General features: G+C 40.5%; 1 protein-coding gene across 1 annotated transcript in view; it reads right to left on the bottom strand.

Moving 5' to 3' along the window:
• Positions 1 to 23560, bottom strand: part of LOC308225247 (contactin-4) — a gene marked incomplete at its 5' end in the record, with an annotated part of 165621 nt that overhangs the window by 88889 nt on the left and 53172 nt on the right. Inside the window, one exon of the mRNA XM_080625912.1 lies at positions 15766 to 15861. Coding sequence (XP_080482038.1) covers positions 15766 to 15861 — 96 coding nt within the window. The remainder of the gene's footprint in view (positions 1 to 15765; positions 15862 to 23560) is intronic.

The raw sequence follows: 23560 nt of genomic DNA, 5'->3' as shown, positions 1-23560 counted from the left end.
GACAAGAAACAAAGCTAAAGACACTGTAGATTGTAAACTTTCTCTAAATGACAGCAAGTGCAAAAAAAGAAAAGGGCTACTTAAAGCTGAACAGAAATACTGCTATGAGTAATTATTACAATTAGACCGTATGGTTTACCAAAATAATGTCCTCTGCTCTTCTGTCATACTATTTTGGCTTTGTCTTGCTTTTGCCTTTTAGTACAAAAAACTCTTTTCTTGATTTTTTTAAAGTCCATAGAGTCAGTGCTGCCACTTAAAAAGGTCTCTGCAGCTATTATGGGAAAAGCTATTAAAATATCAAGATTATGGTAACCATAAAGCTGCATAGAAGAATGAAATTTTGAAATTAGTATTAGCCAAAAAATGGGGATCAATTATCATTTTTAATAAGAACAGCGTGGTACAATACACTATTATTTTTTTAATAGGCTTTACTGAAAGTTACAGAGATTAATCCAATCTTTAATGATTCCTATAATTTTGATGTTATCACCTACTATGTCACTCTCAAGTTGGACAGGCAGAAACTTTTTCAGTGTGAGATGAAAGATTTGCAGCATTTCCTGTAAATCTTGAAGCACAAAAATTAAGCTTCCTTACCCATGGCAAGAATAAAATATGAAATCAAGGAAATGAAGAAAATCCTCCTTTCATAACAGTCTCAAGCAACCCAGACTGTAACTGCAGTAGGACAGTATTTTGAACTAATTTCGAGGCTTTCTGAAACAAAAGCTGAGATTCATCCCAGTCTTGTAAAAAAAGGACCAATTTAAATCTAGATATGGTGAATGCAGCTCCATGAGCTAGGTTTGCACTTTCCTTGACCACGCAGCTCCATAAAACTATTATTGCTTTTTTACGTTTTCAAATGCAATTTATTCTTAGGTATGGGAAGTGCTGAAGTTCTCCTGTCGATTTTGCTCCATATCTCTGCTTTCCCTGCCACAGATTGGGCCCTTCCAGATACAGCCAGCAGCAACAGCGAAGTCACGCAAAGTTTTTCCTGAAGAGAAACTATTCCCTCAGCTATTGCATTGCAACTGATGGTAGTGAGCAACTGGATCTAGCATTTTGCTTTTGCATGATTTACTACAGACACATATTTCCTGGCTCTGTGTGCATTACCATCTGAGCCTGCTATAATCTGAGTTTCCATTAGAGAAGCTGATGCACACACAAGCTCAGCCCTTCTTCACCTTCCAGCATTTGCTGCACTCCAGGCTAGGAAGTGCCAAACCTTCACACCTGCTATTTATTTTATGTATTCAGATACCGTAACATTACTTTGCCATAGAAAATCCCAATCATAGCTCATATTTTCCTCCCCCTCCCCCCTCCAGTTCATAAAAGCCATTCACATCACAAACCATTAATTCATATCCAAGTCTGCCCAAGACATAATTTTCTCTTATACAGCAATAGGATAACTTTGCCCTGAATGGAGTGAGGGAAGAACCTGTAGCTTCATTCACGTGCAAGGCTTTACCCCGGCAGAACACGATCGTGGCACAGACCCTGGCATACACAAGCTAACACCCCATTATACCACCATTGCACACCTCTGCAACTGCACCCTGATGGGCTTGAGTGGATAATGCCTCTGTCAACAGCAGTGTTGCATAAGCTTCATTTTTTTTGCTCTGATTGCTTGCATTCCCTGGTGTTCCAATCTCTGTTAAGTGGCACTAACAGGGTGTTTTGATGGTTACGGTAAATTTGGGCAATGATAAAGCATAACTGATTATCTGATGAGCATCCTCTGAATTCTTTCTGTATTCTCATCTTGCTTACTAAGTTTTGCTGACTGCTTGTAGGGGATATTCGTAATTTCAAATTTCACTACGATTTGATTAAGCAATCAACATTTGTAGTCCCATGAATAACATAACATGAGCTGGAAAGGTGTCTTGATCCACCACAACACACTGGCTGTGAGTGTGCTGGGGAAGAGGAAAGAGGATTTTACCAGGCAAAGGCAAATCCCTGACACTATGTACCATGTATGTGGCCCTACGTAACCCCCCAGGGCTCTTCTCCACCCATACCAGTAGTTTGCTGGCAACTGCACTGCAATTTCTGACCATTTTTCTCTTTCACAGTTTTATTTTAATAGTAAAGCTACAAGAACTATGCACCATAAACATTTTTTATGGGCCTACAGACCATTTCATTGCCCTGCTAGCACACTGGATCAATTATTATCTTCTCCTTTTAAATACATGCAGAATAATTTCAAGGAATCAACCAGGATGCAAAAATCACTTGGTAATTCTCCCCTTAACTCCGTGCTCTGCCCTCTCCATCACATGGGGCCTCCAGCTACATCACACCACAGCTCCTGTGCCTCCAATGCAGATTTTCATAAAAAGAATAATGAATAATGAACAAGATTAATCTAAAGTTAATAACACATTTTTGGGTGAACCCTCATCTATGCTAAACCTGATGATACAGTCACTGTGTAGCCTGCCAGCCAATAATTTGCATACAAAGAAATATGCTGTCCTTGCCAGATGGGACAGAAAAAAAGCACATGCCCTTTAGCTTTGCCAATATTAGTGAATGGATTTGCAGAATTGGACTTGGAACAGTGTGGAAGAGCCACAAGTCACTGTTGTCAGTGGTAATATAGCGGTAATGGGAATCATCATAAAGACATGATATCACAGAAGGCAATAAGAGGTCATCTCTCCAACCTGAGGCATAACTATGACATCTCTGAGGTTTTTCTATCTTTTTCTTACAAACCCCCAATGGTGACAATGTACAACTTCTGATATGGTTTAACAGGGCACAACACACACCAGTGGGGAAACAGGGCTGTACCACAGGCTGTAGTGCTAGCATCTCCTGACCACACACTAATGGTAACAGCAAGCAGCCCCTTTCTACTGGGGAGAGATAATTGCTTTTGTAAACATAACTGTGTCCATGTGTTTGTTAGTGCTGGATACACACGTACATGGCAAGTCCATTAGCAAGTCAGAAGTGTGTAAGAATGAGGAAAATGTACAATTCAGCCAAGTTCTGTGTCTGACTCATCCTCACAGCAATTCACAGTGAATGCAGGGCTGTGGTTGCTTCCTAGCCCCTCAACTCCATGCTTGCACAGCAATGTAGAGCTTCACATATAGCTAATTAAAAAGGTGAGAGGTCTTCATTACCTGAAGTCTAATAAATAATCACCTTTATCTGCTGCATCCCCCTTTTTTTGTACCTCTAAAATAGTTAAATACTTGATGGCTGTACACAGCTGACCTGGCTTATCTCTCGCAAACAGCTTCCAGCCCCAGTTGATGGCTGGCTACGCTGGCTGCTATGGCACCAGGAGCATTGACTACTGCACTGTACCACTGAGGATTTTGACAAAATTTGAACTTGAAGTTCCTTCAGGGACAAAAATCAACAGAAGGCTTTATCTACAACTGAATGGAAAATGTTTTGAGATGAAGTTCCATGCTGTTGTATTTACTACAGTCAAATACACAAACCTATTTCAAAAATGTCTGATGGGCAGCAGACACCCTCCCACAACCCCACTGATCTAGCATGCAGGCTGGCAGGTTTTGGAAGAAACTAAGTTTTTTCATCTGACAAAACTCATAAAAGGTCTTGTAGAAATTTACAGCTTAGCCTGGTGTTGCCTGAAAAGAAAACCCACAAACCAACCCATCCTGTGTTTGTTATAAGAGCTTATGATACCTTTGGGGAACCAGGTTCAGTGTTTACTGAAACTGGTAAAACCTTGTCCAAGGTTAGATTTAATGCCACTTATTTCATGCACCTCTGGTTTAAACTAAAACTTTTGGGGCCAGGCTCATCCCTGCAGTGACCCACAAGGCTCTGTGGGAAGGGTTGGTCCCCTTGGCCATGCCCCTTCTCAACAGAGATGCAACTTCAAACTGCACCAACCAATGATGATACTCCAGACTCTGGAAAAGTTGGGTTGCTGGGTCTGCCAAGAGAGACCACGATCCATTGAAGAAAGGAATTACAAAATGAAAGCTTATTTCTGCTAAGAAAAATTCCTTGGGAGTCATCAGATGGTAAATCCTGGAATGAAACATTACCCCACCATGCATAAAGGAGTACTCATGGGTCATGGCAGTTTATTTGTAGTGAAATCAAGATTTCAGGAAAATATTATACAATGTAGTGTGCCATTAATGTAACTACAATGTAACCTCATCAAACCAACCTTAAAAAAGAGCAGCAATGCAGAAAGGACTCACAAGTGATGAACAGCAGTATAATTGCTACAACCTTTATCCCTGCTAATCATGCAACACCATCCTTCTGGAAGCCAGAAGACACATGCTTGTCCTCCTGTGACACTGATTCAAGCCTAGATGATTTCACAGCTTTTCCCACTGAGCCATGTATAGATCTGTATGATGCTCTGTTTGTAAGTTGATTTCAATGAGGAAACGCTGGTAAAAAAAAAAAGAATAATAGCTTGATATGGTCCACAGAGTGGCCTCAACATCCTTCCAAAGCAATACTCATCTTCACCTGACAGCCAGAGATAAAGTACCTCCATGGCAGATACTGTCAGTAGCAAATGGAAAGGAAAGAGAGGAGAGATCGGCCAGGAAAAAGGGATAAAGGGGGCCGGACTGAAGCCGCTCATTACTTAGAGGCAGACATCAAATGAAAATAGATAAGCTGTAAGCTGGGCACATGCATAAATGATGCTTACACTGTTTTTTAATTCTGCGTTGCATTTCTGCTGTGTGAGATTCAATCATTGCTTGTATTTTCCAGGCTTGTCCCACATAAAGTGCTACACACATCACATTAAGGAATGACTCACAGATTTAATCCATCAGTTTGTTTTCTGTTTAAAGTCAGAGAGAGTTAGCTTAAAAAGCCTTTTTTTTTGTGCACTTGCTTCAGTAAAGCTAAAGGTCCCTGGGCTTGTTTTAACACATATTTCAATGTGACCTAGCTAATCCTTTAATACCGGCTTTCACTACCTTTGATCAGCCTCTTACTGTAGCTATAAGAGATTAGATCAAACCTTTAAAAAAAAGAAAGTTGGTTGCAGAGAATTCTCTTACTGCAGTGAATTAATATGGCTATCAACTCCAAGGTTGAAATATCTGGGCAAGCAAGTGCAGGTGGTATGTCCTTCAGGGGAGATATCCACACAGGCACTGCTACATGATGCTGTGGCACGTTCCTGTAGTACACAGGAAAAAAACATTCTCTTCATATATTTGATAGTTTTGATATCTATCAGCTGAAAACAACATCATCGTGGCATATTTAGACATTCTATATGTATCAGGGAACAGAAAATGCCAAAACCAATACCACCTTTTGTTTTCCAACAATAAAATATCACCCTTACAGGAAGGAGTGCTCACATAGCCAGGACTATCAACTTAAATGAAGCAGTATATGCTTCAGGGATCTGGAAACCCATATTTGATTGTGAAAGTTGAGATACATCATTGCTGTGATTGTGCCAGCAACCGACTTTCTGCTATGCCCAATCAGCAGCCGTGGATGCTTAGTTTAGTTCAGTGGGAGGTGTCCCTGCCCATGTCAGGGGGGGCTTCGAACTAGATGATCTTGAGGTCCTTTCCAACCCTAACTATTCTATGATTCTATGCTTCTGAGAGCTTTGGCTGAAGAGGCTGGGTAAGGCTGGATTTGGAGGGTGAGGATGGTTGCAACATGCTTAGTGAAGTCTGGGAGCTAGACTCAGATCTCTAATTTATTTTATAAAGAGATCACATATGTTACAACTTTTGATAAATGCCTATTGACTGAATTCTGTCAGACAGCAGATTTCACTCATCTTTAGCCAGCCCCTGCCAGCTCAACCCCTTTCAATACCATTTCAATCTTCATTTAGTGGTGACTGAAACTGAACACGGGAATAAACCACATGACTAGCTCGCAGATGATTTCTTTTTAAAGATGTCACAAGCTGTCACTGATAAATAAAAAAAAAATCCATTAGTGTCATGTTCCTGATTATTCCGGTATTTCCAAGGTCTTAACTGGAGAGCTGAGCCTCCTCCCCTCTAGTTCTCTGGAAGGCCAGCATGCGTTACAAACCCCAGACATCCTACCTCACTGTCTGCCATGACAGCCTACTTGAGACATGAACAGGTAGGTGGCTGGTAGGGATCTTGCAGCAGGGCTGACACTGAAGGTGACAGATGACACATGCCAGCTGAAAATTTGGGTCTCCGTGACCATGCCAAAGTCTGTTCTTTACTGCAACCCTATTTTGCAACTTCTGTTCACAAAACTCATCCCTGTTTGAAATGAGGCAGATCACCTATACCAACTCAGGTGCTTAAATTAGTATAAATCTAAGATGAGTTTGGCATTTGCATTATTGGATAGATTTGTAATTTCATAGATTTCTCAATTAAAACTGCACTGCACATTCTCTGTGCTTCAGAAGTATCAAGCTGAAGCATTCCCAAATTAGGGAAGAAATTATCCTTATCCCTTATCCTCAAATACACTGATAAACTTGAGCACAAACTGAATCAGCAGTTTTAGAGAAAGGATTATGCTAGATTAATTTTAATCTAATCCATTTCTATCTCCTGATAAGCTTTTTACTTCTTGCTTTTAATAATTTAAACAGTGACTGTGGCATAGTATAAAAAATAAATGATGGGAGATGCACTTCAAGGGGAAGTTACAACTCTCAATCACCTCTTACTTAAATAAGAGTTTCATATGCCTGATTTTATGTTTCATGAAACCCATTTTTTGCTGAACTGTAATAATCTTCAACACCAGATGCAGAAGAATTATGCTTTCCCAGAGCTAGTGAGGAAGCCCCATGTCTGACTAGCCTGCTTTCAGGAATGTTGCTATGGGAAAGAGATACCTCAAGTGAATTTTGGGTGGTTGAGAAGATGCCTGGCAGCTTAGATCTGGCTGCAGCTTTCAGGAGCATCCTAAACTTCTCACAAGCAGGAACTTCGCCTTGCAGTTATGATGCAAGGCGCTAGGAATTGGCAGGTTTGGGGAAGTTGTTTTCTGGTTCTTGGCCTGAGATAAGTCACTCAGAGGCTTACTGAATTCGAGAGCTTATGATCTGGAAACCACTTTTAAAATGTTGACACTTCTCTGGACATGGGAATTTGATGAATGCATGGGGCCGTATGAGTGGTAGTCACTATTAAGAGAAAAAATCTGTAACAGATTGAGATATTTTTGATGCTACACTGTTTTCCGTCCTCGTGGTCTTCTCCATCTCCTGCACATATCCAATATGCATTCTGCATCCTCCTCCAGTGAACAGTACCTAGACTAATTCTGATTGCATTTCACTTCTTCCTACTCCAGGAAAGATCTGTAAGCTGCTGAGCCCCTGCTCATGAGGAGCACCAACCTACTGTGGCATTTTCTTGTTTGCTTAAATATCAAGCCTTCGCCTCTACCATTCCCTGCATCCTGAAAGTAGAACTGTTCATGCACAGCACAGTTTAACTCCTGCCCCACAAACCAGAGAGGTCAGCAACTCCTCCTGGTGTTGTAGGTACCATGCCTGTCAACAGCAACCCCACTGCCATTGCCACATTCAAATATGTTGTAAGCATCACTGACTAGTGCTAATGCAAAATATTTTGCCGACTCCTTCTTTTTCTTTCCCAGCCCCAAGGGACAGTTTACCTGCTTGTATTTTCACTCCAGCCTTTGGAGTGATCCATGTAAGGCTGCTCAATGACCTTGCAGTATTTTGACAAATAGTTGAACCAACCTGCAATCGGCTTAGGAGATTTTTTGCTTGGTTTCCTAGAGAAATGGAACTTTTAAAACTGTGTTGCCTACCCATCTGTGAGATACTCCTCTCTAAATCAGATTCTCATTAATTGGAACCCAATCTGAACAAGCAGCAAAGGCTTATGAAGACATTAAGATAGGAGAGAAGGAGGAGAAAGTATTTATGTCTCAGTAAGAAGGGAAGGGTGGTTTAGTACTCTGGCAAATCTGCTTTGCAAGAAGCAACTGCCCAGTTCTGGGTATAAGGGTTGTGCAAGAAGTACATTTTCAGAAAGCTTTTGGGCATACCACACTGGAAGAAAATGCAGGAAAATTAAGGCTGAATATTAAGGAGTGGGGACATCAGATGTTCCAGGTTATCTGCTATGGAAGAAATGTGGCTGAAGGAGCTCTCTCATCCTAACAAATACAGAAAATTACCAGAACTTGTAGGATTCAACTTTCCATTCTTCTGAAGATTTCGTATTAATGGGGAATGTGCCACAAGAACAAGATATGGTACCAAGAAGCTGATTTAACACATAAGGGAACATGTGTTTCAAGGCTTTTGCCTAAAGCCATTCTGAATTGGCCATTCAGTAGAAATGCTAGATGCATTCACTCAGCAGCATAAATGTTGCAGTGTAGGCAGAACAGGCTGATGCTGCCTGGGCAGAATGAAATAATCCCCTGCTTTTAAATAGATGTAAGGTAGAAACGTCCTTGGCCTCCCTGGCAATGAGCTGTTTCTAGAGAAATTTCTTACCATTCCATTACCACTTTCAAAGTTGACTGTTTTCCAAAGTTTTAACATAAACTTTGATTAAGGGAGAATATTACAAATGTTTGTTCCCATTGTTAAAATGACAACTCTAAACATTTATTAATAATGTATTAATTCTTCATAAGTGTCAAATGAAAAGGTACTGTGACAGTTTTCAAAGAAGAAACAACTGTAAGGTTGCAGTACAGGACGGGGAGTAAACAGGCACAAATATTTGACAGAGAAACAACTACAACAGAGAAAACTGTTCCAAAGCACTCCCTGCTGAGCAGTGCTGCTCGGGGGGTTGAAAACCCCACACACTGATCCTCTTGATGATATGAAAATACCTGATAATTGCCTCTTTCCTTCTACACTCTTCTGATTAGTTTTCCCAGTTTTTCTCCCCTTCCTCCTTATACTATGCGGAGGGGGGGGGGGGGGGGGGGGGGGGCGGCTGTATGAGCACGAGAGAATACAAGATGTGATTTGTGTGATAGATTATTTACAAGACAAACCTATTAAACCATTCACCACATAACAGAGGTCATCAGCCATAGTTACAGCCCAAATGTTTTCAATGTTTTCAGCCCACGAAGTGCCCATCACTGCTTTTTTTGTCAAATAAGAGAGAAAAACTGACCAGATGAGTAAGCACACACTAATCATTTTTCTGCAGAGCACAGAAGTGATCTCAGCACCACTGCAATCAGTAAAGTGCTTTCTGAAAACATGTCTACACTTCACTACCTACCATACAGCATGAAAGGCTGAGATTGAGATGAAATCGGAATTGCCATCTCTTCTGTCAAATGCTAAAATTTAGTTAGTTCTACTTGATTAAGCTGTGCAACAGAACTAAAAGTTCTCCTAGCTACTGAGAAAAAAAAAGGCAGGATAGAATGAGAAAACCTGAACACATCCATTATGTGAAAAGATGTGAGAATAACTGTCAACATTTCAGCTCACAGACACAGACTCCATGGCTAGGTTTCCAATAGGAGTAATGGCATCAGATGGGAAAGAGTTATTTGAACAACTGAGATTTAATGAATCTCCTCCTCTTTGGGAAGACGGAATTTTACAAGTGCATCGAGAACATGGGCTCTGCAGAGGGGCAGAAAGCTTATTTTTATTTAACTCTTCTCTCTGTTCAGTCAAAGAGACACAGTTCCAAAATGCTCAGGAAGGTTGTCCAACTCCACAGCAAGGAGCAGAGGAGTGCAGGGAATTGAGGTTCAGGACTAGAAATTATGTTGGGAAGGTTCAGTTCCTGGGACACCAGGAACTTTGTTACAGGCCCTATGCAAGTGGGAAGTCATGTACTGTAGAAACATCAGCAGGTTTTCATTTGCATATCTAAGCACTCTGCCATCTACAAAAGCTATCGGCTAATTTATTTCTTGCACAGATTACTGAGATCAATTACGAGGTGTGAAAATAAACGTTACAGACATCATAGGGGTGGTATGGGCTATGGACAGAGATATCTCAGAATAAGACATACCTCTAACCTCAAGGGAACACAAAATTTAAATAATCAATTGAGAGATCACTTTCACCAGTTCTCTGTGTACATTCATTTCTCACAGCAATTGGAAATCTCTAACTCTATAAGGTTTTCCCACGAGGGAAGAAGGCAAATGTCATGAGAACATTGTGTATATAGCTCTTTCTAAAGATGAACCAAGAGAAAATTAGGGAGGGGGCAATAAAGTAAATCCTAAAAGACAAGTTCGTTTATCTTCCCAAAGAAGGGAGGGGAAGCATTTACGCACTTCTTTGTTCGCATGCTTACGAGTGTGCTACTAGGCCGTCAAGTGAAACACGTATACCTTTCTACGATTCCGGGATTTTTAAACTATAGACTCGCAATGAAACACTGGGGATGTTAGAAGGTATTTGAAGACTGTAGTTGTTAAAATATTAACTAACCCTGCCCTGACTATCAAATAAATCTAGTAAAAGTGGCTGCTAAATCACTCAGTTCCCACAAACTTCAATTAAAAGAACTATTTGGCACAGAGAAATATTTTGGTTTTAAAACTTTGAGATAAAGTTAAAAGACAGCGACCTCCAAATACTTCCCAAACATATCCCCTATGGAGCACAACTTATATTCAGGGCCCTGAGAAACAGAAGTGAGTGCATGCTTTGGTTTTGTGGGCTTTTTTGTTTGTTTAAATTAAGTTTATCTTAACAACTAAATGCATCTTGCCAGATTTGATTAACAATACTGGAAAAAAAGCAAACAAGTAAAGCTACCCTGTTTGCCCCTACAAAGCTCCTCTTGAAAGGAAAGCATTTCACCAACAGCTTTACTGTTTCATGTTTTCAAACACTCCATGATTTCTAAATATATCTAAATGCAGCAAGAAGGCTTAAAAATACAACAGAATGAAACACTTTGGACAAAACGAAGGTTAGGGTTGGTTTTGTTTTTTTTTTGCTGTTGTTGCCTTGGGTTTTTCCCCTTTTTTTCTCCCTAGTTTTGGCTAGCAATGCCTTCCCCCAGTCGATTATTCCTGTAGCTCTACTGGAGAATGACAGCAAATGGTATTGATCTAGTGGGGCTTTGAAAATGTAAAGCAATAGAGAATTATCTTATGGCATCCAAATTATAGAGCTCATACTAAGACATGCTGAGATACTTTAACTAGTCTCATCAAAAAGGTCACGAAATCTTTCTGATGCTCCCCCATTTCCAAACTTGTTAATGTGATTCAGGTACTGCAGACTGCTGTGGTATGGGCTAGCAGCTGTGATGGGGACCCTCATGTGCTGCAACAAAACTAAAGCCAAATTTTAGCTATGCACATACTTTTAGGACCTTTGATTGTTGTCTCTTGTTCACTTCAACATCTACAGCTACTCATCATGCTGTTACATGGCCCCTGAATGACATGTTCCCACAGCAATATTTACTCTTACATTGTTTTTCCCATAGAGCTTCACAGGCAGAATTGTCCACACACAACCATCATTAGGCTTTTGACTAAAAAAGCAGAGGCAATAATGAGGGAAAACCCTTTATGTGCAGGGTAACTATGCTAACAGCCCAGGTAGGTTTCTACTAGTTCTTATGCTGATTTAGTGCATGTAAGTGAACAAATGGGGAAGGCAAACAAAAAGGAAAAGAACTGAAAACTCTTAACAGACAGGGCACCATAAATACAGCACGACTGGCTTCAGGGGCTCAGGCATCTACTGCTCCAAAAGCAGAAAATACAACCGAAGCAAATATTTGATTTGCATTTATTCTCATTTTCAGTCCAGCAACTTCTCAAGCTCCAGATGAACATTTATTTTCCAAATTTCCAGAACTCAGCATGCACTTCATCATAGGAGGCAATCACATCATTATGCTGCTTAACAAAATGTAACACCAGAGCACACTGACCTGACAAAATAGAGACTCCCTGCTGAAACCACGCTGCAAGAAATACACATTTCATTTTCATCTCAGGGGACCAGGGAGGAAGCCTAGATTCATATGCTGAATCTCCAACTCATATTAAACTAAAAATTGGGATAATACATGGCAATGCCCAAACTGTTCTGTGCAAGCTATACGAAGCCCATTTTATGAAGCTAAAAATACTTGTTAATCATTTGGTTTCATTTTCAGGATGCATTTCTTGCAACATTTGAACAGTAGGAAGCCCTTCATTTGGCATCATTAAAAACAAGATAAAAAAAAGCAACCCTCAACAACTAATGTATGTAAGGCAACACAATTTCACTTTTAGTTGCCAGCTCTTTAAATATGGATGTTTCCAAGTAGCAAAGTATTAGAGTGAGCTACAGTTGAAAGGATAAAGGTCTGGATGAAGATGGACATTTTTTTAATAAAATCTACAATTATTAAGACCAACACAACCAATGACACAACAGTGGACAGGAAATAATTCCCTTCTAATTTGCTATTTTTCTTTTCTCAAATCTATTCAGTTAAGGGGGTCTCTAAGAGTTGCTGCTTGAGTCCCCTGAAAATGAAGGAGACACTGGCACTGAGCCCTCCTCAGACACCTAGGAAGCCTTACCTATCAAGCAAAACTTCTCAACCCTGTGTCTCTGACACTAGGTCCTAAGCTCTGTGCTCAGGAACTGGCCAGGATGTTTGGTTTTTTCCCAGGCTTCTACAAGTCTAGTAAATACTCTCAACATCAAAGCAACAGCTACTCTCGGATCAGTTTTTTTTTTTAAAAATTATTATTTTTTAAAGATTTAATTTTCAACACACATCAGAAACTGAAGTAAATAATCACAACAACGATGATGATGATAATAATAATAATAGTAATAATAATTTATCCTCCCCCCCAAACTCGACAGTCCTGTGCTTCAGCGTTGGTCATTAATGCGACCAAGCACTTTTTGCAAGGATGAAGTTAGGTTTCCTGCCCTAAAGAAATTCCAAAATAAGTAACTGCATTTTCTCTATCTTAATGCCCCTCATACTTTCAATGAGATGTATTATTTTTCGCTTTTAACCTGAATGTTTTTTACTGTTTCACTACAACATGAAATACTTGCAATGTAATATCCCAGTCGTGGCATACTGGGGTATTGGAAAGAACTGATCTCTACAGCTTTGCTTTGCAAACACTGCCTTGGGCCCTGGGGATGGCAGCTGCCCAGGAACACAGCGGTTTCCTGACGTGCAGCTACTTCCCAGTGATATCTGATATTCTCTTACAAACCTCCATCTGCCTAGAGCTGGAACAGGAGATAGCTGTGGTAATTGTGCAGTGACTGCTAGAGACCAAATAGCTTCGATTACACTGGGAGACATGCAGTTGGCTAACAGAAGTGCGATGCGCACGACTGAAAAGCATTGACTTTGAAGTTGCTTTTGAAACTTGCACTTATTTCTAACCATAGGAGAAAGGAAAATTAAAAAAAAGAAAATACTGCCACAGAGAAGATTAATTCCTGCAGAACAAGGGTCTCAGTCTGAATTAACAGGACCTATTTTGCCTTTCCATTAAACACTTTCAATCCAAACCAGAAAATAACCGGCACAACTCCAGCCCAGCTTAATTACAAAATTGTACTAGTATCAATTTAAATTAATTGCGGATCTGGCTACAATTAAAATAATTTTCTAGCCGGAATAGAGCAGGTCATACATAGTGGTCACACAGGAAGTCATCCCTCATCCAAATGATTGAGAGAAATAATTATCCTTGAGTTTTGTGCCTTTCTGGGAACAGAAACGCGATTACCTCCCGGTCACTGTAAGATGCTCTTTCCCGCATACTGAACCCAAACAGGAAATAACACCAGCACTTTTCTGGAATGCTTTGCAATCATCAGTACATACACCAAAGCTTTCCCCTGAACAAATATACCACAATTTCCTTCTTCCTGCTTGCATGAACCACTACCAGCCACCACATCTCCAGACAAAGATTTCTTACAGCAGAACAGAAAACTCTCCGTAACCACATAGGAAAGCTTTGGTAAGGAGACAAAGACAAATGCTCACAATTCCGCTTCGTCTCTGCATTGTCTGTGCAGTCCGTATGTCCCTCTTAGGAGACAGTAGCCTACTTGACTAGGGAGAAATGGGAGGAAACACTGCATGGCCCCTGGTGCCCGCAGGAGTGGGCTATGCAGATGGGGTTAACTCTGATTGGAAAAGGGCACAAAAACTCCTGAGCTCTTCAGAGCAGTGCAGCTCAGTATCCAGCCACACAGCCCTCCCTGAGCTTGGCCCCTTGATAATATCCACCTTTGTGCGGCACAATCAGTTTGCAATAGGATGAGGGCACACACTGCTCTTCAATCTTGTGTTCAAGGCATTCAGATTTAAGAATCACAAAGCATTTCTGTTCCAAATCTCCTCACCTTTCTTCACTATGGAAGTGAAGCTAAAAATGATGCTTCACCCACAGCACTGCAGACTGCAAACGAGTTTGTGGCTGACCCACAAGCAGTCTTCAGTGGTTTTTAGTATCTAGCTTTGGCAGTTGCCTCATCAGATATGGCAATGAGATTCACCTGCAGGGGTTGACAGGCAAGCTCCATCTACCCAGACCAGAAGGCACACAATTTTAAGGAATATTTAACTCTACATGAGCCACTCTCGTATGTTAGATACTGTGGTAACGACTAGTTCTGTGGACTTGATATCACAGATTCAAGAACAACTTTCATGTAACGAACATCAGAAAGCTGAGACACTGAATTTCTCATGATAATCTCTGGACTAAAAGGTGAGAGGGGCCCCAGCTGAATAAATTTACCAGCTGGTCAGATGCAAGCAAAGAAGTTCCTCAAGCACTTGTCTCTTATTTGACCCATAAACACTCAACCCTATTGTCACCATCATTAAGTTCTAGACAGTTAAAACACTCCCTAACATACAGGGCTACCCCACTGCCTCTCTTTATTACTTATTATATCTGGCTATGTGTAAATTCTACTTTGAATCTATTCGTTCCCTACCAAATTTTGCCTTTGCCACTGAGACAACACTAGTTTCCTTAGTGCCATTAATTATTTATTTTTTGCCTGTTTGCTACTACAGCTTTTCCATTTCTCCACCAAAGTCAGAAATCTATCTCTTTCAGAGGCAGAGATGCCAGTAACTGTCAAGACAGGTTATGTCCTTTTCTCCACAGTCTGTATTTCTGGACACTCAATGAGCTTAGAGCTACAGTTAGTACCTGTCTCTGTAATAATAATGGATTTAAATGTATCGCTGTCATAAAAACAGTAGGAAGAATATGTATTGCCATTCCAGAAATAAATCCTATGAGACCTGGACAATTGCTAATGGATCTCAAGTACCCAGGAGGCAAAAAGAGTGACAATGAGTTTTTGAAAAAAAATCCCAAATAATAATGAAAAGATGATGCATAAAAGTGGCTCTGTCAGCAATCTTCAACCTTTTTGCAGAAGACACACCCAGGCCACATACAGAAAAATTTCTGAAAATTGCACAAGATCTTGGCCTAATCTTCTGTATACGCACACACTGCTTTAGATTCTGTTTCAATCAGTTCATCTCCTAAGTACATACCCATAATGCAGTAAAATTTGTCTACTTCTCTGTATTTACACCAGCTGGAGATCTCCCAGTGCGTTTAGTCAGTACAACTCATTGTATGATCCATTCAGTCAGGCTGGCACTGCCATAGCCGCCTTTTTTTTAAGGTTTGCCCTTTTAAACTTCTCAGAACATATCCTGAGAATGAAAACCTTGCTTAAGGTCGTTAAGTGCTGGAAACAAGAGAAGGAACCCACTTTACCTCCAGAATGCGGTGGTGGTCCACACAGCAGCACCATGCCCTGGCCCTGGCGAACAGAGACAGTGCTTCTTGTTCTGGTTTTGAAGTTCTCAAGATCTGTGAAGAGAGAAAGAACTTGGTTAAAGGCAATTTAATGTTTCTTTTCATGAGAAGTACAGAGGGTTAGTTAGAGTTTGCTGCGCGACATAGAAACAAGGTGAACAACCGTTGGGAGGGTGGTTGGTGGGACCAGGGTGGAATGCAGGGCAGTGGGAGGGTGATGTGCATCAGAAGCAGCAACAGGATGAGTAAATGTCTCCACAGGCTGCATGGCTGGTAAGGGGAAAAAGGTGCTGATTTACCTAGGGCAGAAGACACACCTAGAGAAAACTCCAGCAACCTGTAACACTGGTAAGAGTTTTGTTTTATGAATCTATGAAGAATTACTGCCTTAAACAATCATGTTATAACCCAGTCTGTTTCCCTTTAGGAGACTTGTTACTGATGCCCTTGCAACCCATGTGTAGAAACTCTTCCTTTCCCATAAGGAAGTCTCTTGTAACAGCTCTATGTTAGCCACACAGTGTTTTAATTAAAGTCCTCCTTACACCTTTCTCTTTTTCCTCTCCTTCAGAGGCCATGCACTCCAAAAATGTACCTCCCTCTTTCCTCTCCTGGCACACTGAATTCAAGGAACTTGCTATTAAGTGATGAGGTGACTGTGAGCTGAGCAGTGGCACCAGGTATTGATCACCAGTGGCTGCTGCTCAGGAGCCCTAATACACTGAATCACTTTGGTAGCCTTTTATCTTTAACAGCCCCTTGTATTTCAATTTTCTTTACTTTTTTTTTGCTTTCAGTGCAGCTGAGCCACAGTTTAGTGATTACAAACCTGTTGTCAGTGCAATTGGGAACCAGGGAAAACACACACGTGATAAATATTTAACAGCAGGAAGAGTAGGGACATCATTATAAGGTTACAAGGATGAAAAGCCTTGATTTTTATCCCCTCCTGAAAATGTTTTCTGGAAACACAGGCATGCATACTTAAAAAAGAAAAAACTAAAAATTAGAAAATCAGAAGAAGTCAGTGCTTTATTTTAGAAACCTTTTTCATGGACTCTTCCTGCTAAAGCCAAATTCAGGACAAAATCCAGGCAAAAAGGGAATGACAGTGGAAGTAGTGATAACAATTTGTTACAGTGCTAGTAATCATTGTGAGATTTCCAGCACTGATCGATCTTCCATACCCTTATGCTATCTGTTACACCATTCCCAGGATCTTCTTATATTATTTCAGCTTTTTCATTTGCATTTTAGTGGGTAAATATTGTGGGGACTGAAACAACCTGCTGCACCACAGTGCATTATTTGTGAAGACAAAACTAGTCCAAACCTGCCTCCCTCCCACCCATCTTCTGCCCAACCCAGGGACAGACATTGGCGTTCGACTCTGTGAAGTGATGCTGTCTGCACTGGGTGCTAAGGCTGTTGCATTATCAAACCCTTTGGGAAAAATGGGTTCACACAGGAGGTTCAAAGCTACACTTGTGATTAAAAGCAGTCCAAATTTAACCTGGCTAGCAATTTAACAGCAGGTTGACCAGTGTGAGCTGTTTGTTCAGACACTGTGTAGGTACAAGGAGACAATAAAGCATGGAGTTTCCCAGTCTCAAGTCACAGCCTGGGTTTGCAACTTTGAGCAGGGTAATTTTCTCTGTCCTTCTGTATGTTTTGGCCTAGATAAAAACACAGAAGGAAAACAGAAGAAAACCCATTATCAGTGAGAACAGAGATATAATTTTTCTGTTCTAAGTTCCATAAAAAAGTGGAATGTACTTTTCAGGAACCACTATTACATTACTCTGGCCACTTGTCAGTCCGATACACTTAAATATCTTTTGAATGCACACAGGCACAAGATTGGATTCCATCCTTACTGAGAACAGTTGCACAAGGAATAATAGCATGAAACCAAAATGATGCTTGAAGGAATAAATATGGTATCAGGAAATGTTTTTTACGTTAATATTATTTTCAATAGGCAAAAAAGTAAAGTAAAAGTAAAACAAGTCTCAACGACCAAAGCAGATGCTTTCTAGACATGTATATACAAACATACATATGCACTACAAAGAAAATTGCAGAAGTATTGGTACGTATAAAATAATATCCAATGGAAGATTCTTCATATATAGGTTTAGATGTTTATATCTTCATCCACTTCATCCTTTAGTTAATGGAACTACTAAGTTATGCCATATGTATATACATACATAAAACATTTTAGAGATTATAAAGAATTCACTTTTCAGGCCCGAATCCTAAAAAAGCCAGACACAGGTCTGCTGTGGAACAGATCAAAGAAAAACTGCTTGAACTCTAAGCCTGTGTGTTTAAGCATACTTACACAGTGCTCTGGGGAATTCTGTTAATTGCAGGGGAGAGAATGGGAAAGGGCTTTCATTATTAATAGTAAGAAACAGCCACCTGCTTGGCAAGCCAGCAACTCCTGATTACAATAGTATGGAGAGAAAGTGCATCACTCAATAGTTTAAATGCAAATCTAGTCCTCTGTTTAGTTTTGGTTTCTTTTTTGAAGGAAGAAATAACCTTATTTTTTGACAAAACAGCTATATATTTATGACAAGGAAAGAAGTGTCTGCTTGGGTGAACAAGTAGGAAATGATGAAGGAATGGTCAAAACCAATTGGAGGCAGCAAACAAAACATAGCATTCATCACTGTCGCTTGTAGCGCAAACTATCAAGCTTTGGAAGTCAACTGTCAATTCTGAAAAGCCTCATGCATGTACTTAAAATCCGGCTCCAAGTAAAATAACGAGATTAAGATAATTATAAGAAAGGCAAATATCTCATCAAACTGATTGGGCTGATTATGCTCATGCATTCTGAAATCCGCACTTTAGATTTATTTTTGCAATACCTAAATACTAACTTGAATTAACAGTATCATTAAGATTGTATTAGCAAGAAACTTCATTTAAACACCACCTTGCAATTTCCCAAGAAACTGGGAACAATATTAAGTGTTGCTGAACCATTACAAAGCATACAGATAGTGATGTGTGTGTTCAAGAGGTTCCCCTCTGCTTACACATGCTGTGCAAAGTGGACAAAAGCCTTTCCTACAGAACTCTGCTCTAATGGGTGCAGAATATTGCACTGAAATTTCCTACCACTGAATTCCCCATCCGTGGAGGTGAAACCACTTGCTGAACGTAAGTTATAACACACTTGCTGAAAACCACTCCACAGGATGCTTTAACACAGAAGCAGCACTCTAACATTTCTTTCCCCATGTTTATTATCTTCCTCCAAGGGAAACACAGCTTTCTAGTGCCTCTCTACCTTCCCCAGAGAGTACGTAAGAAATTACTCTTTTGACATTAAAAAAATCAATGGGAAAGCAAAAGAAGAAGAAAAAATAACATTCAACACTGCAGAATGACTCACAAATACAGCAGAAATGGTTTGGCTGTACATCTCTCCTGATGAGAACATTAAGATTCACTCTGCTTTGCCCCCAAGCCTAAAGACCCTCAGTTACATATGAATCATAGAATCATAGAATAGTTAGGGTTGGAAAGGACCTTAAGATCAATCATCTAGTTCCAACCCCCCTACCATGGGCAGGAACACCTCCCACTAAACCATGTCACCCAAGGCTCTGTCTAGCCTGGCCTTGAACACCACCAGGGATGGAGCATTCACAACCTCCCTGGGCAACCCACTCCAGTGCCTCACTACCCTCTCAGTAAAGAATTTTTCCTTATATCCAATCTAAACTTCCCCCGTTTAAATTTTAACCCGTTACCCCTTGTCCTATCTGTACAGTCCCCAATGAAGAGTCCCTCTCCAGCATCCCTATAGCCCTCCTTCAGATGCTGGAAGGTTGCTATGAGGTCTCCACGCAGCCTTCTCTTCTCCAGGCTGAGCAGCCCCAACTTTCTCAACCTGTCTTCATACAGGAGGTGCTCCAGTCCCCTGATCATCCTCGTGGCCCTCCTCTGGACTTGTTCCAACAGTTCCATGTCCTTTTTATGTTGAGGACACCAGAACTGCACACAATACTCCAAGTGAGGTCTCACGAGAGCAGAGCAGAGGGGCAGGATCACCTCCTTCGACCTGCTGGCCACGCTCCTCTTGATGCAGCCCAGGATACGATTGCTTTCTGGGCTGCGAGCGCACACTGCAGCCGGCTCATGTTCATTTTCTCATCGACCAACACCCCCAAGTCCTTCTCTGCAGGGCTGCTCTGAATCTCTTCTCTGCCCAACCTGTAGCTGTGCCTGGGATTGCTCCAACCCAGGTGTAGGACCTTGCACTTGGCATAGTATATATGAGAATTTTTGTTCTTATTTTCCAATGAGAAAAAATCCCAACAAACCCACAAGAATGCCAAATGACTTATTAAGCCAGGAAGCTCAATTATTTCTTGGCATACTTACTGTTTTGGATGAAGGTGTGAAGCTGGACTATCATATCTCCCCATTTCCCTTGATACTAGATCTCTCTCCACTGGAAATTGCACCTGACCAGAACTAGATGACCTTAGAAATGCGAGGTGTGCAGGTATCCAGCTGCTGGATCTGCCACTGTGCCCAAGCAGAGGACGTCCATGACACAGCATGGGTATTCAACACGTGCTGCTACAGGGCTGGCCTCTATCCATATTTTTTTCACTTTGATGTATTTTACCTGTTTTTATTTCCTGCTCCTTCTTGTTACATTTCAGATTTGTGAGGAAGGCAGTGACAGCCTCAAACAGGTCACTACTTTCTCAAACAGGAGTGAGAAATCTCTGGTTTACATGCAGAAGCACTGTCATGAGGAGACGGTGCCATTCGTTGAAGCGTTTGGTAATCCAGTGGAGGATATAGCAAAACCAGTGGTATGAAGCTGAAGTCATGGAAATGGAGATGAGAAATTCAACTTACTACGAATAATGATGATCAGCTGCTGGAATAAACTACCACAGAGAGCAGTAGGTTCAATATCCTTAATGGTTGGAGATCAAGACCACCTTTCTAGAACACGTACAAACACTAACTAGGCTTTAAACACACTGAAGCAGCCAGGTTCAGTTAGAGATAAAGTGGTGGCAAATATGGCCAGTGATAGGGGGTACTGCACCTACCTAGCCTTCAGATGCATGAAATATTAGTAAGGAGGAAGGGGTCTGGAAGCCAGTGTGAATGCATGGAGGCCTGATGCCTACTAACAGACCTGAAAGCCCCAGAGGTTTGCTCCTTGGGACCTGGCAATCCAGTATATATGAAATCTGAAAGTAACCACATAATGATTAATAATTAAAGTACCCCATGGTGTACTAAATACCTCATAACAGAAATAGAAGACCTTGTCATTATAGTGAAATGCAATAAGCACTGGTAAATAGAAGGCAGAGAACAAGACAAAGCAAAACAATGCCTGGAAGTGATAAATTCATCAAGTTGTAGCATGCAGGCATCTTTGTGACTCAATTAAAGCTTTTAGGTTGTGAATTGCTTCAATTACAATGATCTATCATTACACAGATCAAAAAAGAAAGGAGTTTTGATTTCAATAAATATATTTATACCTGAAATAAACCAAACATGACCAGAACTGAGGACTGCTTAAAGGAATAGAAACCACTTGTCAGAGCCCGGGGCCTGGCCTGGCTTTTGGTGAAAGTGCATCTGATCAACAACTCAGGGATTTGTGGCACTGGGCAGTACATGACCATAAAAAGATAATGTTGATCAAAAAGAAAACAACACAGCATAGCACACACAAGGATGTAAACTTAACCTAATCAAAGCATCATACATCTGCATGAGAAATCCTAGGTCACTCGCACCAATAACTTTCAGATGAGGCTGTTATTTTAAATGTGTGATTTCAAGTAATCAAGATCAGATATTTGTAAGACTGTTAGGAAAATAATACATGTGCATAGCAGTTTTTGTCCTATTTAACTTGGACATTCTCTATTTAGAACGGAATTGTAAGAATTGATTAAGAGAAACCATTGAGGAAGAAAATATTAACACTTTCTCATTCTGGAGGTCCTGCCAAAGCCTATTGGGAGCATACAACACTAAATCAATGACTCCATTGAAAACAGAAACATATTGTACAAGCTCCAGTAACTCCAGCATCGCATGAGGACACAATTAGTAATGTTTTCAGGGCAAAGAGGTGTATGACAGGAAGATTTAACAAGAATGTAGGGAGGTTATCACGATTAAGTTATTCAGCCCTTATTTAATGAATAAGGATGCCACTTAAATGTCTTCACCTCCACGGTATCCATTCTAAATCAAAGTTATCAGATCCATATGTGTATAAAGCTACATGCATTTAATCTGTGAAAAATACATTAATTTGTACCACTGACACCACTGTACTAGCGACTGCATGACTTCGGGTAAGTCACTGAAGTTCTCTGTGACAAAGTTTGCACATCTCCAAGGAAGGGCATTTAAACTGTCTCTCTCGAAAGATGCTTAATTAGCTAATATTTGCACAAAACCTTGACATCTGGTGCTGAAATGCACTAGAGTGCAATATGCTGTTAGCACATGCACACTAACACCCACGCTTTAATATGAACTTAAATGTCTTTTCTTGCATTAATAGATTTTCCTGTAGCCTCTGTTAAAACTCTGCCTTAATATTTAGTGATAGAACTTGTGCAGGAACTGTTAAGTGATGCCAGTTTGATACAGATGCTTATTCCTCAAAAACGCTCAAAAGCCCAGAAGGTGCCAGCAGCAGCTGCCAACCCTACTAGCTGTGCAGTTTGGGTAGGGTATTGCATTGAACAACCTCCTTCCAAAACCTCAAATGTGGTTTAATAAAAGCTTAAACTAGCTGAAATGATCCAAAGCCCCTTAAGACTGGATAGTTTGTCTCAGTAAATGGCATATGGAAATTTTAATCAAAAACATATGGCTTTTCACAGTAACCATTATCCAACTTTGGCTAGAGTAATGAAACATTTCCCCAAGTTTTACGTATAAAAAAATTAGTCTTTATAGCAAAGAAGATTCAATTATAAGCAGAATAAAAGAGCTGTATCCTTTTATCCTTTATTAGAACCTGCTCGGGTTTGTAATTTATTTATGAAACTTGGTAACCCTTTTTCTAAATGACCCCTAAATAAGTCCTGGACATCAAAGTTTGCTCTTTTAAAGAAATATTTCACAGATTACATTGAAACATGAGCAAGCAAACAAGATCGTATCAGGTCACTGTCGTGCAAGTTCCCACTGGCGAGGGCAGTACAATATTTGACCTCTGCTTTTTGTATTTATACCCCTGATTTGTATTTAGCTTCACTGACTCTTCTGTAGTTAAGACCTCTACTCTAGCAGAGTGGTTATGGTGCATGTACATGAGGCCCCCTTGGTTCCCATTGTTGGCTGCAACATGGAAATAACTCAGCTGCTGGTTTCCACCATGCCCTGGAAGCCAAATCGAAATCACGAGGCTTCCCTTGGGAGGCTGTATGTCTCAGGTCATCAGTGATTTGACAGAGAGATCTCTACTTTTAATGAAAGCTAAGCTCTATTTTGCCTGACTTGGTTTGCAGGAGGAGGGTTTCCATGGTTTGCCTTTATTTTTTTTAATGAGTGGCATATTTTTAGAAACCAAAATGCTTTCGTAATTACGCTGGTTCTGAAATTAAGAGAGAGCTCTCTATGCAAAAGGGTTATTTTAGAACTATTAAACAAAGCCAAAAATACTATAGAAAATTACATGAATAGCAAATGATTCAAATTGTTGGTGACAGGTGTCTGCGTGTCT

This window comes from Psittacula echo (assembly GCF_963264785.1).
Source record: "Psittacula echo genome assembly, chromosome: 9".
NCBI classification, from domain to species: domain Eukaryota; kingdom Metazoa; phylum Chordata; class Aves; order Psittaciformes; family Psittacidae; genus Psittacula; species Psittacula echo.
This window is presented reverse-complemented; position numbering and strand designations above follow the sequence as displayed.